Source organism: Poecilia reticulata, linkage group LG17 (genome assembly GCF_000633615.1).
Source record: "Poecilia reticulata strain Guanapo linkage group LG17, Guppy_female_1.0+MT, whole genome shotgun sequence".
NCBI lineage: Eukaryota > Metazoa > Chordata > Actinopteri > Cyprinodontiformes > Poeciliidae > Poecilia > Poecilia reticulata.
Genome location: NC_024347.1, coordinates 16,244,234 through 16,265,583, shown reverse-complemented (window position 1 = coordinate 16,265,583; position 21,350 = coordinate 16,244,234). Strand labels below are relative to the sequence as shown.

Here is a 21,350-nt window from a genome sequence, read left to right as displayed (position 1 = left end):
TTTCCTGTTATAACCTTAGCCAGTGGGAACATATACATATTGAAAAGAAGGGGTCCTAGGATTGAACCTTGGGGTACCCCACATGTGACCTTTGACCTCTCTGATGAGAAGTTTCCGATTGAAACAAAGAAATCCCTGTTTCTTATGTAAGATTCAAACCAGTGGAGCACTGGTGTAGAAATTTTTCTTTTTATATTAATCAAATGTTTTACATTAAATGTTTTGCTGTAAAGGCTATTTTTGCAGTGGTGCTATAAATGCATAAAATATTTATTTTCTTAAGTATGTGTTTATTAACTGCCAATTGTGTCAAAATATCAATTGAGAAAGAAATTTACCGCTTGTGAAAATCTAAACCATCTGAATACATTTATCATCTACATTAATCACCTTGAAGTGAAGACGAACAGGAACAGCAGGTTTGTCCTGGTTTGCAGATGAGGTACTGTATATATTTGTTTAAGGGTCAATGAAATGGGGTCCAGACACAAACAAAGTTTAGTCTGAAGATTCTGGAGGATGTGTGAATAGGTCTGTCACCATGAAAAATTTTACTGTACAAGTTGTTCCAAAGTTCTCAACAAACGATAATATAGTTCTTTTGAGGCCATTTTTAAGTTATATAATGGTAATGACGAAATAATAATGCAAGAACACATTCTCAAAGGTCATTACACTTTAAATTCTAATGAACATTTAACACTGAAACTGGAAGACATTTTTAATATCCAGAATAAATAAAACTAATGAATTTTTAAGTCTTTTTAAACAAAATTTATTTTCAATATAAGGTCTAACCGAGACCAAAGTACCAAACTGAAGACTTTTATTATCCAGTTTTTGGTAGAGAGAAAAAAAATAAATAAATAATGCCAATGGAAATGATTGACTTTGTTTTAATTTATCATCCGATTAATTGATTATTCTAACAGGCCTATGTGTGAACATTAGACTAAATCCTTAAGTATGTTGAAAAGTCAACATAAATGACGTACTTTTCAGTTTGTTCTGGTGAATAAAGTCTAGCAGCAGATGATGTTCCTGCAAGTCCAGATCTACCTTCGTTACTGCTGAAGCAACAAAATACGGTTTCAGTGATAATGACCAACATCTATAAATGCCATAATCTCCTGAAGATGCTTGCCGACTTCGGCATCATAAAACTAGATCAACCTGGGTTAAAGTTAAGACTGAAGATAGATTATCAAACTGTGATGAGTGAGAATAAAAATATACGGACTCTGCTCCCAACAGCTAATGTAGCATAGCTCACATAAACATTAGCTCCCGCTAACAGAAACATATGAGAAGAGCAGAGTATCAAAATACCAGACATATAAAACGTAATGTGAAATCATTTATAATTACTCCATGTCTCATTATAATCGGAGAGCAAAGCCTGCAGGTTTAGCTCCTACTTACTTCAGAGGACAAACCACCGGGACGCTCCTTCTTGCTTCTGGGTTTGCCTGGCTATTTTTTCGGCCAGCGAACCATTCCGCCACCCAGTGGTCGTTTTTCAGACCACTTAGTCTCCTGTACCGTTCAAAAACGCACAATATGTCTAGAAATAATTTTAGGATATTATAAGGAAGTGCTGAGATATACCGTTTTCCAGCGAACTAACATATTTGCCACTTCGGCACAAGCACAGTGAGAAACGTTGAGGATAAAAACACTAGACTCCGAGCAAAACTCAGATGTCCCAGCTTTTGATAGCTTGTAAACGTACCATCTACACACAAATCTGGGAGCTTCCCCGAAGCGTGAAATGAGTCTCAAAAATAGTTGTGCACTCGTAGCCGGATTTGTGTGTAAATGCAGTTTTGTGTGTGTACCAGGTGATTTGTGTGTACTTTTTCAACATGTATAGGCGTAGGAGAAGGTTTATTTTATTTTTAAGTTTCAATCTAATACAAATCTAGTATTACACACACACATAGACATAGATATTTTTACACACGCACAAATCCACGAACGCACAAATCCTGTTACGCATGCACAAAACATTTTACACACACACAAATCTTTTTACACACGCACAGATATTTTGAGACTATTTTCACTCCATATTCTTTTGGGGGCAAAATGAATGTATGTAGCTGGACATAGACAACAACATCGGTAGCCTACAGGCCACTTCTTAAGCTTAAGGTGACGTATAGATATTAGCTAGTCATCTTTTAGCTAACTTTACCTGTATCCAACAGCTTTACTCAACTCAGTCGGTTAGTTTGGTGGAAAAACTGTTTAAAGTTCTTTGCCTTTTGCTGGTTTGCTGCCATGATTCATTCACACACACATGCATAGCTCCACACAGCATCAGCAGGTCTCCTTCACTGCCGCACAGATGTAAACCCAGCGCGAGTGTCGTAGCGCTCATATTGCGTTTAAAGGCGCCTCGGTAAAACAGGTTACCTCATGTTAAGAACGGATTTAACCGTTTCAACTGCTGATAAAAGTGACAGAGGACACATATATGGGAAGTGTGGAAGCCATTGTTGTATCAAATTGACATAGGAATAACATAGAGTTGGCCATTCTAAGGTAAAAACCGAACGCATTCAGCGTTAATGCTTTTTTTTTTGTTTTTGTTTATGTTTTTTCATCCATCCAGACGCCCCCCCGCCCCCCGGCCCCTGAAATGGCACGGCGCCCCCCCGCAGGGGATGCGCCCCACAGTTTGGGAACCTCTGGTGTAAACTATTTGTGTTGAAGCGCAGTGTTGTAAGTCCCTATTTTAATGCTCAGAACTTTAGCCTGAGTGCTTTAAAAACAGGTGGGCAGATTATCTAAAAATGTATTCAAGAGTGGCTGTACTTCAACATATTTTTACTCAAATAAAAGTAAAATGTAGCCATCCAAGAAATGACTCAATTAACGGTAAAAAAAAAAGTATTTGGTAAACAGTTTACTCAAGTCCTAAGTAATTGATCAAATTATCAATCATTTAATATTTAAAAAATTTATAACAGACGGACCAAAATATAAAGTTAAGTGGAATTAATGACAATAATTCATATAAATAACAAAAAAAAAATCGCTTAAATCAGGTGAAAGAAAATTCTTCCAAAACAAGTACAAAACTTATGAAACTTTAACAAAAACTCAAATAAAAGTTGTGACATGAGAAAGGCGTTAGAAAGCCTTTGCATCAGACATGCACCAGTAACGGCACACACCCTTTTGGGTTATTTTGAGTTTACTTTAGACTGACTTGGTTCAACATTTTGTAACTTTAATTTGCAATTGACATTCTTGTGTTTGTTAATCCCTTTTGTTTTGCATTAATTGGGTTAAATTGTATTGTGATTTGGTTTTGTTAAATTATCTTTTGTAATAAATTATTTTTACATTCCACTTGTTTCTCTGGACACATTTTATGTTGCCACCCCTGAACCCCTAGACTTTTGGGGTTGTAAGAGACGACAAAACTAAAAAATGTGGAAATACCAGCAAAATAAAGAACAAGACAATGAAATATCATCAAATATCAAGAAAAACAAAATCATTGGCAAATATTTATCACATAAATTTTTGCCAAACATAAAAAAAAATAAACCTGTTGTTTTTTGGTAAACATGTCCATTAAATGATCCATTTCATAAACCTCCAGATTAAGTTACACCGTGCCGTTACCTAGCAACCTAAACTGACCTCCAGGACATTTGGTCAACTGGTTTAACTGCTGCATGCACTGTACAATGGCTGCTGAAAAAGACAAGTGTTTTGTTGTTGACTCACCATTCAGAAACTACTTGATGCAGTCTTGTTAGTTGTACAGAAGGCTCCACTTTCCTGTTCAAAAATGTGTGGTTGTATAATTGCCAATCTATTTGCAGCCATTTTCACTTGAGTGTAAATGTGGAGTTGGGGGCGTGGCCAGAAGCATCTTATTCAAGATTAAAGCGAGAAAGGGCCCTAAAACAGCTCATTGTTAAAGAAGCTTTAAATAGGCAGAACTGAGCAGACTAAAATAATTCTGAGAATTATTTTGTGCAAAACATGTTCAGAACATTGTAACAGGTGGAACCACCAGGGGTCGCTGCCTCCACATCTCAAGCGCCCATAAAAGGGAAGCTGTCAGACTGGTGGCAGATTGTCAATCTCCTCTGTGTTGGACCAGGTGTGTTGGCCCACGCCTTCCACTGTTTGTCATCAGGTTTGTGTGTGTTTTCTATTGTAAAGACAAAACTCTTTTAATTTGATTTATATTAAGTCAGTGTTTGGTGTTCTTTATATAGGGCCACACTACATGTCGTAATTTGACAAGTGCTTTACCTGGGCGTGTGGTTGATCGACGCTGCAGGTAGGCTTTGTTTAATTTTTAATTGAATTGCATGGTTATATTTCAAAGATTTAATAGGCGTTTTGGTAATTTTTGTTTCTTTGTTTTTTGCAGTTGTTGCTGCACCCTGCTGTTTTGATTTCCTTTTTCCATTGTTTTTCATTTATTTTGTTTACTTATTGTTTTGCAAATATACATCCTCTTATTTTGTACCAATAAATATTGTCCTTTTTATATTGGTTGTTTTATTGCACCACAAGTGGTCGTAACAACATGAAAACTGTTTTCTTTCAGTTTCAGGAAGCATGTCAGCTCAGGTCAGACTGAGGCTGCTGCCCAGCGCCAGGTGTTTATTTGACGAGCCCATTCAGGTGAAGGTGGCCGGACTGAGGTCCAAGCAGGTGGTCACCTTGAGAGCCAGATCCACTGATGAGAAAGGAGTGGCGTTCAATTCCTCGGCCAGCTACCGCGCCGACGGCAGAGGGGAGATCGACCTGACCAGAGACGCCTCGCTCAGTGGGAGCTACATCGGGGTCGAACCCATGGGTCTGCTGTGGTCACTGAAGGCAGATGCTTTGCACAAATATTTCGATAAGAACAAAGCGTTGGAACCTTTCATGGTGAACTTCTCTGTACATGAGGAGGAGGGCGGGATGCTGGCCCAGGCGACCAATGAGAGGTGTCTCATGGGAGATGGAGTCAGGCGAGTTCCTGTCAAAGAGGGCAACATGCAAGGAGTCCTGTTTACCCCGCCAGGTATTAATGACGACCTCATTAAGTATTTTAATTAGCATTTCCATCAGAAACCAAACTGTTTTTTTTTACATATCTTCACTGCAGATTTTCTATGAAGAACATAAAGCATGCTGAGTTAACAAATGCACCAAAGGTCAATTTAAAAATGTCTCTGAACTGTAAACCTTATGTTTAAAGGAGACCTATTATGCAAAATTTACATGTTGTATGATTTATTGCTTCCATTTGTGTTTCATCTGCTTCTAAAACAAAACCTCCAGCCATTGTTCGGCAGTGAATTCATGTTTTTTGTTGTCTAAAAAATGCACCATTTCAAAAACATTTTGAATGTAACGTCATTTATCATCAGGCACTGCCCATCATTTAACAACCCCAGCAAAGCAGAGCCTATTACCTAGCAACCACAGCTGAGCTCCAGCACGTTTGGTCAGCTGGTTTTACTGCTGTATGCACTGTACAATGGCTGCTGGAAATATGATTGTTTTGTTGTTTACCATTCATAAACCCCTTGCTACAGTCTTGTTGATTGTGCAGGAGGCTCCACTTCTACTTGTGCATCTGTTTGCAACCAATTTCACATGCAAGTGTAAATGTTGAGTTGGTGGTCATGGCCAGCAGCAGCTTTTTTGGATTTAAAGTGACAGGAGGCCCTAAAAAAACTCAAAACAGGCAGAACTGGGCAGAATGAAGTCTCATTAACTAAGACTGATTTTGTGCAAGAAATGCAATGAACATGTTTTGAGTAGCCCCAGACTTATCCTAACCAATACAAGGTAAACAGACTTTTATATTTTAATAAATGAATATTTAAAATTATTTTGTTCTCTTTTTGTTCTCAAAGGAGAGGGTCTGTTTCCTGCTGTGTTGGATCTAAGCAGCTTCATGTCAGAGAAAAGGGCCTCTCTGCTGGCCAATAAAGGCTTTATAGTTCTTGCTGTATACTTATTCCTTGACAAACCCAAACTAAAAAGGATCAATCTGGATGACTTCGAAGCAGCAGTGCAGTTCCTACAACACCAGCCAAAGGTGACGAGACACATCCAAAGTGTCTAATTTTTGTTTTATATGACCAAATATCAATCAGCTTAAGTGCTCTTGAAAATAAGCAATCACATTGTCTTTTTATGTAGTTAGGTTTTGTAACTGTTGAAGTGTATATTTGAATAGTCCTTTCATTCCTGAACTGTCTGTTTTGGTCATTATTTTTTAATTTCATGTTTTTTGCAGGTGAGCAGTAAAGGAGTTGGAGTAATATCCCGATCTAAGGGGGGTGACATCGCGCTTTCTCTCGCTGCTTTTGTGCCCGGAGTTGAAGCTGTGGTGTGGATCAATGGCTGCTCCGCTAACGTAGCCTTTCCCCTGTATTATAAGAATAGACAGATTCTCTCAGCATTGAAGTATGACATCAACAAAGTGATGTCCACCAAGTCTGGAGCCTTTATCGCCAAATATTCCATGCATGATCCTCTGAAGGAGGAAAACAAGGCCTCCCTGGTGCCTATCGAACGAGCAAGCGGACGATTCCTGTTTGCAGCTTCAGAGGACGACTTAAACTGGGACAGCAAGGCCTACATGGACGAGATGGTGGACAGACTGAAGCGTCATGGGAAGAAGAACTTTGAGAGTGTGAGCTACCCTGGAGCCGGGCATTATTTAGAGCCCCCGTTTGGACCGTACTGCCCTTCCAGCTTCCATGCGGTTGCAGGTATGCCGGTCCTGTGGGGAGGGGAGCCCAGGGCCCACGCTGCTGCTGAAGTCCATCTATGGAGGAAGATCCAGGAGTTCTTCAGAACTCACCTAAACTGACAAAACTCAAAGTAAATCCAAGTTATAGTGCTTCTGTACTTCAATCAAACACCAGCCAAGATATCTAAAAGAGAGTTTTGGGCTGAAAAAGATCCATTACTCCAAAAAAAAGAAAACAAAAAAAGCTTGTACAGTTTGAAAATCCACTATTAAAGCAAACCTTAATTAATTCTATATTAACTTGTGATTTTGAAAGCAGTTTTTAACTGAAAACACTATTGTTAAGCCATTTAGCAAATAGAAATATTTCAGTTATAATAATGGGAGCCAGTCGCTTGACCCACATACAGAACACACTCAGGAGACTGAGGAAAAATCAGATGAATAAAGTTTATTTTGAACAAATACTGAGTGGAATGTGTGATTCTTGTCCTGGAACTGATGGAGCACTGAAGGCAGTGGAGACGAGAGGCAAGTTGACAGTTTTGAAACAAAGAAATGATGATAGTTACAGTGTTTACTGATCTGGTTGGGATTCTCTGCCAGGGAGGAGGGTAAGGTCACTGGATAGGTTCCCTGGTGGGGGAGAAGAGGTATAGTCCAAGTTCAGATGATCAGAGAAGTAACGTGATTGCTGGAAGCTGTGGGTTGATGTTTTCATTGGAGGGCGGGCAAGAAATAGCAGAGGTAGTGAAAAGAGAAGCAGTTCTTCCCCAGTCATGGAATCGGGTACCAGAGAATCTTCTTGGAAAACTTTCAGTCGTGAAAGTGAATAACTCGAGTAACACAATGGGTATCAGCCAAGGCACCACGAGAGAAAAACCTACGAGGAGACCAAAAGGTAAATGCAGATAAAAAAAAAACTGGAAGAACGAAGAACTCAGAGGTGCAGAATACCATAACAGGCAAACACTCAGGCCCTGGAGGACTGGTGATCGGCTCCTCTTATCGGCTGATGAAGCCGATTGCTTGCATGTGCGTCAACACAACACCTGAGACCGCCCTCCAGGAGACAGCAGCCTCCTAAATCCCACTGGTGGAAGACTGCAGAAAAACAGCATAAACAACAAAAATAATAATCAAAAACAATCCCAAAAACTCCAATTCCCAACATCAGTAACCCTGGAAAAAACGTAAAGTTTGTTACAGTTAATATCAATTAGAGGAAAAATAGGTATGTCAATTTCAACGGTTTTAATTCATGAAAGTTGGGGGTTTTCTGGAAGTGAAAAAACAGTACTGTCATATTGCCATAAAAATAAAAATGTTTGCAGATTTTTAACTAAATGCTTTATGTAACATTGATTCTAATAACATTCTGAGAACTGATTTTATCTGTTTTTAGAACAGCTTTTTAAATACATCCCTTCTCTAACACACCTGAAACATCCATCCATCCAGCCATTTTCTTTACACCCTTGTCCCTTAGTGGGGTCGGGAGGGTTGCTGGTCACCTGAAACATATTCTTTTAATTTTTTATTTTTTTTTTACCACATTCTTGGAAAAACACAATTTTTTGTAGGCTACCTAGTTTTTTACAGTTATGTTTTTTAAGGAACCTGAATTATTTTTTATATTTCAATTTTCTGTATTACACTAGGCGGCAGGAAACATACCTCTATCTTGGATTTTTTTCTATTCTTCGTATTTTTAATACCTGCTCAAATGTTGTTTTTGAAAGGTACTATTAATCTGACAGGCCCCATCAGTCCTAATTTATTGAACAAGACTGTCTGGCATTCACATCTAAGTTTTGACCTTATTCTGTCCTTTAATCAAAAACAAGCCAAAATGTCTAAAAGAAATCCATGAGTTTGGGGGCTGAAAGGAAGATCTATTACTCCAAAAGCAACAACAACAAAAAAGCCGTTTGAAAATGTGCTATTAAAGCAAACCTTAGTTCAAGCTAAACTCTTTTTTGGAAAAAAACATTTTCTTTCTTTCTTTTTCTTTTTTTTGTTTTTTGGAAAAAACACTATTGTAATGCCATTTAGCACATTTTAATTCATGAAAGTTGGGAGTTTTCCGGAAGTGAAAAAGTAGCATTGTTTTTTTTTGTAATTCAGATCTGTAACTTGTCCTGAAATGACAGATCTGACTTGCTAACATCCCTGAACCCTCTTGATCCAACATACCAGAGTCTGTCATATTGCCATAAATATTACAATTCTTAAAGCTTTTTCACTATATGCTTTTTGTAACATTGATTCAATTAATCAATGGATCTATCAAGTATTATTTGTATAGCACATTTCAGCAACAAGGTATTTGAAAGTGCTTTACATCATAAAACACAAAAACACAAAGTCATGCAACACAGAATCAACAATCAAAATATTACATTAAGTCAAGTACCATCGTTAAATTCTTAACTGAAAGGCAACTCCAAACAGGTGTGTTTTTAATCTAGATCTAAAGGCACTCAGGGTTTTATTAATTTTGCAGTTTTCTTGAGGTTTGTTATAGATCTGTGTTGCATATGTAGCAGTTATTTATTTAATTTTCTTTATGAACCTTCTCAAAACTAATTTTCTTTGAATTGACATGTCTGTTATATATTGTTTCTGTTTTATATTACTTTTATTTTTTGTTCCTAGTGTGTAAAAATCCATCCTCATCTATGAACATTTTTCCTTTGTTTTTTAATTGTATTTTATTTTTGGTGGGGAAGCTTTTATTTTCTTACTTCCTGTTTTTGCGTTACATCCTGTTGGTTCCCGCTGCCCTCCTCAGTTCACACCAAGCTGCACTGAGGAGAGGTAAGCGTTTTTTGTTTGCGTATTAAAATATTGAAAATGTTCTAAAGTATGTTGTAAACTCATAAGTTTATAATTGTTTTATGTTTAGAGCAGCACCTCACTGGGCATTTAATTCCCACGTTTGTAACGTCTATTAAGTTTTCCTTGCCAAAGTGATTATTTTGTGTTTTTTTTGTTTGGTTAAGGTGTGTGTAAGGAAGTTGAAGCCCAGGAGCTGCTGGAGTAAAAATGTTCTTGTTTTGAACAGGTATGTGTGTTGTTTAAAATTTTATTTAGATGTTAAATTTATGTATTTAGTATATTTCTATGTTATGGTGGAAAATTGTAATTATAGGATAGATTATTTCTGTTTAGGTTTCATTTTAATTGTTTTGTATGACTATAGATTTATTTTAATGTTCATGAACCTCAGAATTTGGGTTCTGTTTAATGTATTTCTGTGTCAGTTCGCGCCAACCTGCGCTGAGGAAAGGTGTATGTGTGAGGAAGTTGAAGCCCAGGAGCTGCTGGAGTAAAAATGTTCTTGTTTTGAACAGGAATAAAATTATCCTGATTCCTGATCCCTGTGTGATTCTTCTGACCTTTTATCAACCGCTACACATAGAAGTTGAATTATGTATTGTGGTGCTTGGCCACTAAGTGATTTAGTACTGGGGTGAAGTGCTCTATCTTCCTGGTTTTAGTGAGGACAGCAGCAGCAGCGTTACGGATCAGCTGCAGCTGGAGGACTGATTTTTTAGGCAGACATGAGAAGACACTGTTGCAGTAAAGATAAATGAATGGATGAATTCTAATAAAAAACATACTGAGAACTGATTTTTATCTGTTTCTTTTAAATACATTTCTTCTCTAACACACCTGAAATATATCTTTTAATTCTTTTTTTCACCACGTTGTTGGGGAAAACAGAATTTCTTGTTTATCGCTGTTATTTTTTTGAAAGGAATCAGAATTTTTAAAAAAATCTTTTCCAATTTTCTGTAGGTGACAGCAAACATACCTCCATCTTGGATTTTTTTCTATTCTTCGTTCTTTTCCCTGTTCTCATTGTTTTGCTAATTTATCTTCCACTGGAGCTTTGGAGGTTTGGATGTGCTCTGCTCATTGCAGCTCATATTACCGGTGAAACATGACCTACCGTGGCCTACAGGGCTCCCCTGAGAGCAATTTACTTTTTATTTTTGTCCATATGAGGAATGATTTCTACATACATGATCAAATATATATTATGGTAAAAAAAATTAAAACTTCTTGATGAAATTGTGTATTTTCGTTAATATAGTCACATAGAAATTGTTGCAAAAAAACCCCCCCAAAAAATCTGTACTCCACTTATTGGCCCTGGGGCCCTAAGCGGACTCTTAGTTTGCTATCTCTGCACTTTTGACTGCATTTAACTATCAAAAAGGGTCTTTTCCCTTCATTTTCATTCAGGTACTATCTCGCTTTAATACCCATTAGCAAAAGTGACGCTTACTGTAGTTACTACCCAACTGTATATGCTTACATAGAGAGAGGGGGGATTTTCAAACTCCACAACTAAGAATTGCAAAATCAGTCTTTTTGAGCCTTTGCTGTTCCCGTAGTTCTTCAGGCTGTTATGAGCATAGACATAATATAAGATATAAGAATATAAGCGGGAGGATAACCTCAAGGTCTTCTTAAAAGGTAGAGTCTCTGAGAACAGTTCTTAAAGATATACTCAGTGTTTTCAGCAAAGTTGAGCTGACTGTCCAGGAATGACGCAAGGAATTTAAAATTTGCCAGTTTCAACAAATTGGCCATTAAGTAAAACTGGAATCACTTTCAGTTCTTGTTCATCTTACTTAATTAGCTCTACTTCCTTATGAAAATGAAAAGGTATGTTCTTTTGTGAGGGAATTTTTCTTCTACTGTTCCAGTAATGCCGGAATTATTAATAAATAATAAAGACTTAGTGGTATTCTGATTTAGTAATAATATAATTAGATTAGTTGTGTTACCACCCCCACGCCACCAGAGGCAGTCGCAAGCCCGAAATGATGCGACTAAGAAGCAGATTTAGAAGTGCACCGAAAGCTACAGAATTTGCTAAAAACTGAGCTGCGCTGAAGTAAATAAAAGATAAGTTTAAATACACTCTGAGAGTGAAACTCCTTCCTAAGGTGAAAATATATCACAGACTTCAAAAGAAAATAAAAACGGAGGTATAGGAAATAGCGCCCCCTTCACTTCCGGATTGCAATGGTCCCATTTCCAAATAAGGTATGAGACTGACAGTGGTTCGTCCCCGCCTTTTTCTGTTTGCTGCAGCGAGGTGTACTTAGGATTTTAAACGGAGTCAAACTATCGGGTAAGTAATTCTCGTCACAACTGACATCTGCACCTAAACATGTCCCACTAGTCCAGGGATGCCCAAACTCGGTCCTCGAAGGCCGGCATCCTGCATGTTTTAGTTCTCTCCCTCGTGGTTGTAACAATCTTTTCAGCATGTCAATGTTCTCCTTAGGTCTCTAATGAGCCATCATTTGATACAGGAGAGAACTAAAACATGCAGGATGCCGACCCTCGAGGACCGACTTTGGACACCACTGCACTAGTCGGTAAGTTCAGTCACGTTAGTGTAAGTCTCGTAAAATATTAGCTACATATATACTGTATGTTATCGTAAAATATTAGCATAAAAGGCATGTATAGAGTAAAATAACTCAAAAAGATGAGTAAATGATTCTAACATTCGTACAAAAGAAAACATATTTGTGTGATTACAATTAATTTAGTTTTTCCAATAGCAACAAAATAAATTTAAAAAGTGAAAAGTTTTGCCTATTTTTGCTTAGATATTTCGACAGTTCGGCTCTAAATAAAGTCCCAAACTATGTCTTCGCGTTGTAAATATACACTCATTACTGTTATTAATTTGCTTACAGTAAACGTAAACATTCATCATGTATCGCATTGAAGTCTTTAGCAACAGGAGTTTGCTCTGTTACCCACTGACCTTTAACCTATATTTACAGAGAACACTTTTATTGGACGGATCGCCATTTGTCCATAAAGCCCTAAATGTTTATCATATTTTGTCAAATTTCAAAGTTAATTTCCAGCACCTAAAGGTCAAAATTATGATTTGAATCACATTTGTTTTGTAACTCTATGCGTCATGTCTGAGACTTAATGGTACTTTAACGCTGACTTTGTTAAAGAGGGCTTTACATCACTGACCTGTTAATAATATCTTTTAAAATAAGCTTCCTAAGGGTTTTTAATGAGCTTATCCACCAAAATGTAGAAATTGACTGCAACTATATATATATATATATATATATATAAAATACATAATTTATTATACACTGCTCAAAAAAATAAAGGGAACACTTTAACATTTAAGTGAACACTGAAGTGTTCCCTTTATTTTTTTGAGCAGTATATAATTATATGACTATTAATAGTAATATTAGTAATAATAATATCATAAACAAGTTTAAATCTTATTGAAAATTTTAATCCATCTAAAATCTGTCTGGATTGTGAGAGGAAGCTGGAACACCTGGAGAGAAACTGCAAACACAAAATTTACTTTTGATATTTATTCACTTTTTTTTTTTTTTTTTTACTCGCACCTAAGGAGAATTTAGAGAGACCAATTAACCAAATGGCCATGATTTTAAACTGTGGCAGGAAGCCAGGAACCCAGAGAGAACCTCCAAACAGGAAACTGGTAAAATCCTTTTACCAGTTGTAAAAGCTGCCAATGCTCATCTTTAAAATGTCAACAAAAAACAAGTAAACAGAAAAAAAAAACGATGGCAAAACAGAAAAGTGTGGAAATATTAGCAAAGTAAAGAACAAGACAAGGAAATATACAACACATATTAAAGAAACAAAATCATTGGGAAATATTTATCCCATTAATGTTTTCAACTGTTTCTAAAAACTTTCCAAGGATTTAAATAAACACACCCAGTTATTTTTTTTTTTTTGATAATCAGTTAATGTTTTTTGGTGCCTGGAAAGTGATCCGTTTCATAAATGTCCAGATTGTTAAATTACACTGTACTGTTACCTAGCAACCTAAGCTGACCGCCAGGACATTTGGTCAGCTGCTGTATGCACTGTACAATGGCTACTGGAAAAGACAAGTGTTTTGTGTTGACTCATCATTCAGAAACCACTTGCTGTATTCTTCTTGGTTGTGCATGAGGCTCCACTTCTGCTTTTCAAAGATGTATGGTGCTATAATTTCACATCTGCTTGGAGCCATTTTTATGTGCAAGCAGCAGCTTAATTGGATTTAAAGTGGCAAGAGGTCCTCCAGTTCATTCTGAAAAGAGATCAAAAGAGGCAGAACTGAACTGACTTTTCAGACTTTTGATTGTGTGCAAAAATGTTACGAACATAAAAACAATTCTTTTTCAGCTTCAGGAAGCATGTCAGCTCAGGTCAGACTGAGGCTGCTGCCCAGCGCCAGGTGTTTATTTGACGAGCCCATTCAGGTGAAGGTGGCCGGACTGAGGTCCAAGCAGGTGGTCACCTTGAGAGCCAGATCCACTGATGAGAGAGGAGTGGCGTTCAATTCCTCGGTCAGCTACCGCGCAGACGGCAGAGGGGAGATCGACCTGAGCAGAGACGCCTCGCTCAGTGGGAGCTACATCGGGGTCGAACCCATGGGTCTGCTGAGGTCACTGAAGGCAGATGCTTTGCACAAATATTTCTATAAGAACAAAGCGTTGGAACCTTTCATGGTGAACTTCTCTGTGCATGAGGAGGAGGGCGGGATGCTGGCCCAGGCGACCAATGAGAGGCGTCTCATGGGAGATGGAGTCAGGCGAGTTCCTGTCAAAGAGGGCAACATGCAAGGAGTCCTGTTTACCCCGCCAGGTATGCACCAAAGGTCAATTTGAAAATGTCTCTGAGCTGCAAACCTGATGTTTAAAGGGGACCTATTATGTAAAGTTTACATTTTGCATGCTTTATTGCTTCCATTTGGATTTCAACTGCTTCTAAAAACAACCCCAGCAATAAAAAAAAAATCCAGTCTTTGTTTGGCAGTAAATTGATGTTTTTGGTGTCTAAAAAAATTGCTATTTGAAAAACATTTTGAATGTAAAGTCACAAATCATCAGGCACTGCCTGTCATCTAGCAACCCCAGCAAACCAGAGCCTGTTACCTAGCAACCACAGCTGAACTCCAGCATGTTTGGTTAGCTGGTTTTACTGCTGCATGCACTGTACAATGGCTGCTGGAAATATGATTGTTTTGTTGTTTACCATGCAGAAACCCCTTGCTACAGTCTTGTTGATTGTGCAGGAGGCTCCACTTCTGCTTTACAAAGATGTATAGTTGTGCATCATGCAAATGTGCAAGCAGCAGCTTCTTTGGATTTAAGGTCCTAAAACTGTGAAAAAAATAGGAAGAGCTGAGCAGAAGGATTTTTAAGTATATCTAAGAATGATTTTGTACAAAAAATGCAATGAATATGTTTTGTGTAGCCTGCAGACTTATCCTAGCCTTGTCAAGGAATCATAATAGGTCACCTTTCATAGGTATGCAGACTTTTACATTTTAATAAATTAGTATTTAGCATCCTTTTGTTTTTATTTTGATTTTAGGAGAGGGTCCGTTTCCTGCTGTGTTGGATCTGTGCACCTTCATGTCAGAGAAAAGAGCCTCTCTGCTGGCCAATAAAGGCTTTATAGTTCTTGCTTTACCTGTGTTCACTGACAAACCCAACTTAGAAAGGATGAATCTGGATGACTTCGAAGAATCAGTGCACTTCCTACAAAACCAGCCAAAGGTGACAAGACGCATCCCGTTTCCTAGTTTGTATAAAATCACTGAGAAACAAAGAATATCAGTCAGCTTTTAAAGTCCTCTTGACAATAAGTAGCAACCACATTTTCTTGCAATCTAGTTAGTTTTTCTAACTGTATGTTTATCTGAATAATCCTTTCATTCCTGAACTGTCTGTGTTGATCATTTATTATTTTTTAATTTCATGTTTCTCTCAGGTGAGCAGTAAAGGAGTTGGAGTAATATCTCGATCTAAGGGGGGCGACATCGCGCTTTCCCTTGCTGCTTTTGTGCCCGGTGTTGAAGCTGTGGTGTGGATTAACGGCTGCAGCGCCAACGTTGGCATCCCCCTCTACTATAAGAACCGTCAGATCCTCTCACCACTGATGTTTGACTTCAGTAAGGTGATTCCCACCGAGTCCGGAGCTAACATTATCAAGAAGGCTGTTGAAAACCCTCTGGCTGAAGAGAACAAGGGCAGCGTTGTCCCAATTGAACGAGCCGGAGCACATTTCCTGTTTGTGGCCTCTGAGGACGACCTCAACTGGGACAGCAAGGGTTACCTGGACGACATGGTGGCGAGGCTGAAGCGTCACCAGAAAAAGAACTTCGAGTGCGTGATTTACCCTGCAGCCGGACATTTACTGGAGCCGCCGTACGGACCACACTGCCCCTCTGCATTACACGGGATGCTCAGGTTTCCAGTGATGTGGGGCGGAGAACCTCCAGCTCATGCTGCAGCTGAACTCCACCTGTGGAAGAAGATCCAGGACTTCTTAAGAACTCACCTGAGCTGCAATCCTGCACAGAATAAATCCAAGTTATAGACTTAAATCTGTGGATTTCAGAGGGTTGGTTTTAGCTGAATGAAATTCTTGGTTCATCTCCTCAGCAGAGCTTGGTGACTTACTGAGGAGGAAATTCAGCCAGTTGGACATCCCTGAAAACAGAAATTAACTTTAGAACACCTAATAAGCAATAATATGTGTAATAGTTTTTTATAGAAAGAACAGATTTAATATTCTGTAACTGATTAAATGTGTTATACAGTTAGAGTACTGTAACCTTTTTGCTTAAAGACTTTATAATAAAAAAAATCTGAAGTAAAATCGTTTTTTTTTTAATTATAACACTTGTATACAAGCCATAAGAAGAACTTCACATTAATTGTGTGAGGTATTTGGAAACTAAGCCAACGAAAAGACTGACTGAAAACATGGTTAAATCTATTAGTTGAGAATAATCTAATCCTGGTTGGAAGTGTCTAGGTGTTGTGGTTTTGGAATTAGAGCAGTTCTAATATCATCCTGGTGCAAAAAGGGGTAAAATGGGCTTTTATTGAAGTTTCACAAATCAGAAAAAGGTTTTCACAATTCATAAACATGGTTTCAAATATTCTGCTATTAGTTGAGAATAATCCAGTACAGGTTAGAAGAGTCTAGGTGTTGTAGATTTTTTTAACTAGAGCAGATTAAATATGTTGAAGGTAGTGAAAAATTAGGTAGAATCGCCATTTAGCCATTTCCTGAATCGGAAACCAACTTCAGCTTCGTGTTTGCATCTACAACAAATTTCTAATAAAATTTTTTAAAAGACGTACCCTTTTATACTTTTATTTTGAAGAAACCCAGACCTCTTCCGGTTGCTTCGGGTCAGTAGCCGTATGTAGCAGGAAGAAGCCTGACCTCCAGGAATGAGGACACCTGGCATCCAATTAATTCCACTACACGAAGCTGAAGGTATTCTGTGAGCCCCCAAAGTTTTTCACGCAGGGGGTTGCGGTGTTTTTAGGATAAATAAGTGCCGAAGTTTGGGCGACATTAGCCAAGGTACGACTATTTACTTTTTACTCTTCAGAAGTTTAGAAATGTGATTGAAAGTTAGTGACCTGAATATGCTTTAATTGACTTAAAATAACAACAAAGACATGTGTTTTCAACTCAGTTTATAGCTAACTTGGGTAAATTGTAGCTGTCGTAAGTGTAAGCTATTTGTGTTGAAGCGCAGTGTTGTAAGTCCCTATTTTAATGCTCAGAACTTTAGCCTGAGTGCTTCAAAAACAGGTGGACAGATTATCTAAAAATGTATTCAAGAGTGGCTGTACTTCAACATATTTTTACTCAAATAAAAGTAAAATGTAGCCATCCAAGAAATGACTCAAGTAACGGTAAAAAAAGTATTTGGTAAACAGTTTACTCAAGTCCTAAGTAATTGATCAAATTATCAATCATTTAATATTTAAAAAACTTATAACAGACGGACCAAAATAAAAAGTTAAGTGGAATTAATGACAATAATTCATATAAATAACAAAAAAATAGCTTAAATCAGGTGAAAGAAAATTCTTCCAAAACAAGTACAAAACTTATGAAACTTTAACAAAACCTGCAGGTGTGCGTCCATATATGGTGAATTTCTGGTTAAAACATGTTTGTTTTTCATTCAGTGGAAAGATGATCCAGAAACTTTACTCAAGTAAGGTTAGCGATACTTCATAATGAAATTACTTAAGTAAAAGTAAAACGTACAGTGTAGTAAATACTCTTAAAAGTTTTTCTTTTTTTTAAGTTAATCAAGTAAATCTGAGTAAATGTAACTCGTTACTACCCAACTCTATAACATGATTAATGAGTAAATAAAGTAAATAATTTGTACATTTCACTAAGTCAAGTGAAACACTCCTCTATATTATAAATTAAAAAGCTACATTTTCACCTATTTCTGAAATCTGCTCTGCAAAAGTCAACAGCAAGTTCACTTTAAAATGTCAAAATGTTTGACGAAACCTTTTGTGCATTTTGTTCCACAGCACAGATGTCCAATCAAGTCAGGCTGAGGCTGCTGCCCAGCGCCAGGTGTCTGTTCGATGAACCCGTCCAGGTGAAAGTGGCCGGTCTGAGATCCAAGCAGGTGGTCACCATGAGAGCCAGATCCACAGACGAGAAAGGAGTGGTTTTCAGCTCCTCGGCCAGCTACAGGGCAGACGGCAGCGGGGAGATCGACTTGAGCAGAGACGCCTCCCTCAGTGGGAACTACGTTGGGGTCGAACCCATGGGTCTGCTGTGGTCCATGAGGCCAAACGTCCTGCACAAGAGGTTTCACAAGACTAACTCCTTGAATCCCCATGTGGTGAACTTCTCAGTGCATGAAGAGGAGGGAGGGATGCTGGCTGAGGTGAAGAATGAGAGGTTTCTGATGGGAGACGGGGTCAGCCGAGTTCCTGTCAAACAAGGGAATATTCGTGGGGTGCTTTTTACTCCCCCAGGTTGGTCTTTGTTGCGTTATCTCTTTGTTGAATTTGCAAAGTAATGTTGCTTTTAATGTTTCCTGGCTAAAAGTTTGAATAATATGGTTTAGTTCTGTTAAAGTTCAAGAGATAATGTAGCAAAAGCAGTACATTTAACAAAAGTTACCGAGATTGTTTTATTTTTGGAAACTAAAATGTTTTGAGCTTATTCTGGGCACCTACTACATACAGGGAGCCTGTAGTATAAAGCAATATTAGTAGTTCATTGAGGTAACTTCAGGTCCTGAGTTTCCGGGATCATCAGAGTAATTTTTACTGGAAACCCAGTAAAAATGTGGAAAAAAAACTTACAAAGTTAAACCAGATAATCTTTGAGAAGAAATTTCTCCACGGAATTTATAATCCATACCTAAAGCAGAGAGGTTTGTTGCTCCCTCAGACTGGAATCTACTGCAAAAAGTCTTAAAGTTGAAGCAAATGTCATAGTCTCTTTTAATGTTAGTCAGATATTACTGAAAATTAATATTATCAGTGCTGTTTCTTTATCTTTTTCTGTTAAAGCTGCTAAAAAAAATGGAATCAAGTAATATTAGGATCAACAGTAGCTTAAAATTACAAAAAAATTAGAAGTTGGCCACAAATTAAAAAAAATTAAAGGATAAGGAAGTGGATTGCTTATTTTTCGTCAGGAGAAGGGCCGTTCCCCGCTGTGTTGGATCTGTACACGTTTGGTGGCGGTCTGTCGGAGAAAAGAGCCGCTCTGCTGGCCAGCCGGGGATTCTTGGTTCTGACGGTGGCGCTGTACGGTCACGACGACCTGCCCAAGAACATTAAAGAAGTCCATCTGGATTATTTTGAAGAATCCATCAAATTTCTAAAGAACCAAGATAAGGTCAGTTACTAAAACATTGATATTTTGATCCCATTTAGCAGCTTTGTCCTATACAAAGGAGGGGGAAAAAAACTATTCTGACTTTAATCTCAAAATTATTACTTTTCTCCCAGAATCAGAATTGTTTGATTTGTTTATTCACCATCAGGTAAATCTAATCTTAAAACTTGAATGCACCAAATAAATTTGGGATGAGCTTTCAGTGTGGATAAAGAGCAGGTTTACAAATAAACAAGTAAGAAACAGTTGTTATATTTATGTCATAACAAAATGGACATACACTTAAGAATGTTTGGTTATTTATTTGGATTTTGACACAGAATAAGTTGAAAGTCAGAATTCTTATAAAAGAAAGTCAAAATTCTGAGGAAACAAAATCAGAATCCTGAGATTACAGTTGACATTCTGGAAAAAAAAGAATTCTGATACTAACCTAAATTTTGAAATTAAAGCCGGAATATTGAAATTAAAGTCGGAATTTTTAAATTAAAGTCGGAATTCCGGGATTAAAGTCGGAATTCTGAGATTGAAGTCGGAATTCTGAGACAACTCAGAATTCTAACTTCTGAGTTTTCCCATTCTGAGAAAACTCAGAATTGTCAACATTTTTTTCCTTTTTTTTTAGTGACCTAATTTTCTTCCACAGGTCTTTTTGGGTTGTTTTTGTGTTTATATCGTATTACGTATAATGCTGAGCTATCCCATGAGAAATATGCAAATCATTTTAATTTGACCTTGCCTGTTTTTCCCCAGGCGGGCAGTAATGGAGTCGGCGTCATTTCTCTTTCTAAAAGTGGAGATCTCGCTCTGTCAATCGCATCGTACCTCCCAGGAGTCCAGGCTGTCATCTGGATCAACGGCTGCTCCGCTAACGTAGCCTTTCCCCTGTATTATAAGAATAAACAGATTCTCTCAGCATTGAAGTTTGACATGAACAAAGTGATGTCCACTGAGTCTGGAGCCCTTATAACCAAATATTCCATGCATGATCCTCTGAAGGAGGAAAACAAGGCCTCCCTGGTGCCTATCGAACGAGCAAGCGGACGATTCCTGTTTGTAGCTTCAGAGGACGATTTAAACTGGGACAGCAAGGCCTACATGGACGAGATAGTGGGCAGACTGAAGCGTCATGGGAAGGAGAACTTTGAGAGTGTGAGCTACCCTGGAGCCGGGCATTATTTAGAGCCCCCGTTTGGACCATACTGCCCTTCCAGCTTCCATGGGGTCGCAGGTGTGCCAGTCCTGTGGGGAGGGGAGCCCAGGGCCCACGCTGCTGCTGAAGTCCATCTATGGAGGAAGATTCAGGAGTTCTTCACAACTCACCTAAACTGTGACAAAACTCAAACTAAATCCAACTTATAGTGCTGCTGTCCTTTAAAACAAAAGCAAGCCAAGATAACTAAAAAAAAATCCAGTTTACAGTTTTTAAACATGCAATTAAAGCAAACCTTAACTCAATCTATATAAACTCAGGTTTTTGAAAGCAGTTAAAAAACATTATTGTTATACCATTTAGAAAATAGAAAAATTTCAGCAACCAAAACAGAAAGATTGTTCCAATTTTATGTCAGACGAAAAATAGGTTTTATGTCATTTTGTACAGTTTGTGGTTTTTCTGGGAGTGAAACAGCAGCACTTTCATATTGAAATAAAAATTACAATTCTGGCAGCTTTTTAACTGAATGCTTGTTTTAACATTAATTGTAATAAAAACATTTTGAAACCTGATTATCTGCTTTTAAATACATCCCTTCTCTAACACACTTGAGATATATTTTTAGTTTTTTTTTTTTTTTACTGCATTCTTGGGAAAACACAATTTCTTGTATCCAGTTATTACTGTTATTTTGTTAAAGGAATGTGATATATATCACATTCCTTTAATGTG

The 21,350-nt window shown here is 37.8% G+C and overlaps 3 protein-coding genes across 7 annotated transcripts; all 3 read left to right on the top strand.

Annotated features, from left to right (window-relative positions):
* Positions 1–4,051: 4,051 nt before the first annotated feature.
* LOC103479486 (acyl-coenzyme A thioesterase 3-like) lies at positions 4,052–7,201 on the top strand. Its single transcript, XM_008433938.2, has 5 exons — positions 4,052–4,162; positions 4,245–4,309; positions 4,583–5,044; positions 5,886–6,070; positions 6,272–7,201. The coding sequence occupies exons 3-5, from the start codon at positions 4,594–4,596 to the stop codon at positions 6,848–6,850; spliced, it is 1,215 nt and encodes a 404-aa protein (XP_008432160.1). The 5' UTR covers positions 4,052–4,162; positions 4,245–4,309; positions 4,583–4,593; the 3' UTR covers positions 6,851–7,201.
* Positions 7,202–11,784: 4,583 nt separating this feature from the next.
* Positions 11,785–16,432, top strand: LOC103479485 (acyl-coenzyme A thioesterase 3-like). Of its 2 annotated transcripts, none has more exons than XM_008433936.2 (4): positions 11,785–11,882; positions 13,949–14,410; positions 15,143–15,327; positions 15,542–16,432. In XM_008433936.2, the coding sequence occupies exons 2-4, from the start codon at positions 13,960–13,962 to the stop codon at positions 16,148–16,150; spliced, it is 1,245 nt and encodes a 414-aa protein (XP_008432158.1). In that variant the 5' UTR covers positions 11,785–11,882; positions 13,949–13,959; the 3' UTR covers positions 16,151–16,432. The 2 variants fall into 2 exon arrangements, with proteins under 2 accessions (XP_008432158.1, XP_008432159.1); XM_008433937.1 differs by lacking the exon at positions 11,785–11,882 and adding an exon at positions 12,098–12,132.
* A 522-nt stretch (positions 16,433–16,954) lies between these two features.
* Positions 16,955–21,190, top strand: LOC103479484 (acyl-coenzyme A thioesterase 1-like). Of its 4 annotated transcripts, none has more exons than XM_008433931.2 (4): positions 16,955–17,062; positions 18,133–18,588; positions 19,260–19,462; positions 20,216–21,190. In XM_008433931.2, the coding sequence occupies exons 1-4, from the start codon at positions 17,017–17,019 to the stop codon at positions 20,822–20,824; spliced, it is 1,314 nt and encodes a 437-aa protein (XP_008432153.1). In that variant the 5' UTR covers positions 16,955–17,016; the 3' UTR covers positions 20,825–21,190. The 4 variants fall into 4 exon arrangements, with proteins under 4 accessions (XP_008432153.1, XP_008432155.1, XP_008432154.1 ...); XM_008433933.1 differs by having other exon boundaries at positions 16,982–17,062; positions 18,138–18,588; XM_008433932.1 differs by lacking the exon at positions 16,955–17,062 and adding an exon at positions 17,064–17,152.
* The last annotated feature ends 160 nt before the right edge of the window (positions 21,191–21,350 follow it).

What these genes read in the sequence shown, in the direction of transcription:
- LOC103479485 (XM_008433936.2), top strand. Translation starts at nt 13,960, where the DNA reads ATGTCAGCTCAGGTCAGACTGAGGCTGCTGCCCAGCGCCAGGTGTTTA. An exon ending in AGTCCTGTTTACCCCGCCAG is followed by an intron (nt 14,411 to 15,142) that starts GTATGCACCAAA and finishes TTTTGATTTTAG; the next exon opens with GAGAGGGTCCGTTTCCTGCT. An exon ending in TCCTACAAAACCAGCCAAAG is followed by an intron (nt 15,328 to 15,541) that starts GTGACAAGACGC and finishes TGTTTCTCTCAG; the next exon opens with GTGAGCAGTAAAGGAGTTGG.
- LOC103479486 (XM_008433938.2), top strand. Translation starts at nt 4,594, where the DNA reads ATGTCAGCTCAGGTCAGACTGAGGCTGCTGCCCAGCGCCAGGTGTTTA. An exon ending in AGTCCTGTTTACCCCGCCAG is followed by an intron (nt 5,045 to 5,885) that starts GTATTAATGACG and finishes TTGTTCTCAAAG; the next exon opens with GAGAGGGTCTGTTTCCTGCT. An exon ending in TCCTACAACACCAGCCAAAG is followed by an intron (nt 6,071 to 6,271) that starts GTGACGAGACAC and finishes TGTTTTTTGCAG; the next exon opens with GTGAGCAGTAAAGGAGTTGG.
- LOC103479484 (XM_008433931.2), top strand. Translation starts at nt 17,017, where the DNA reads ATGAGGACACCTGGCATCCAATTAATTCCACTACACGAAGCTGAAG. An exon ending in TCCACTACACGAAGCTGAAG is followed by an intron (nt 17,063 to 18,132) that starts GTATTCTGTGAG and finishes TTTGTTCCACAG; the next exon opens with CACAGATGTCCAATCAAGTC. An exon ending in GGTGCTTTTTACTCCCCCAG is followed by an intron (nt 18,589 to 19,259) that starts GTTGGTCTTTGT and finishes ATTTTTCGTCAG; the next exon opens with GAGAAGGGCCGTTCCCCGCT.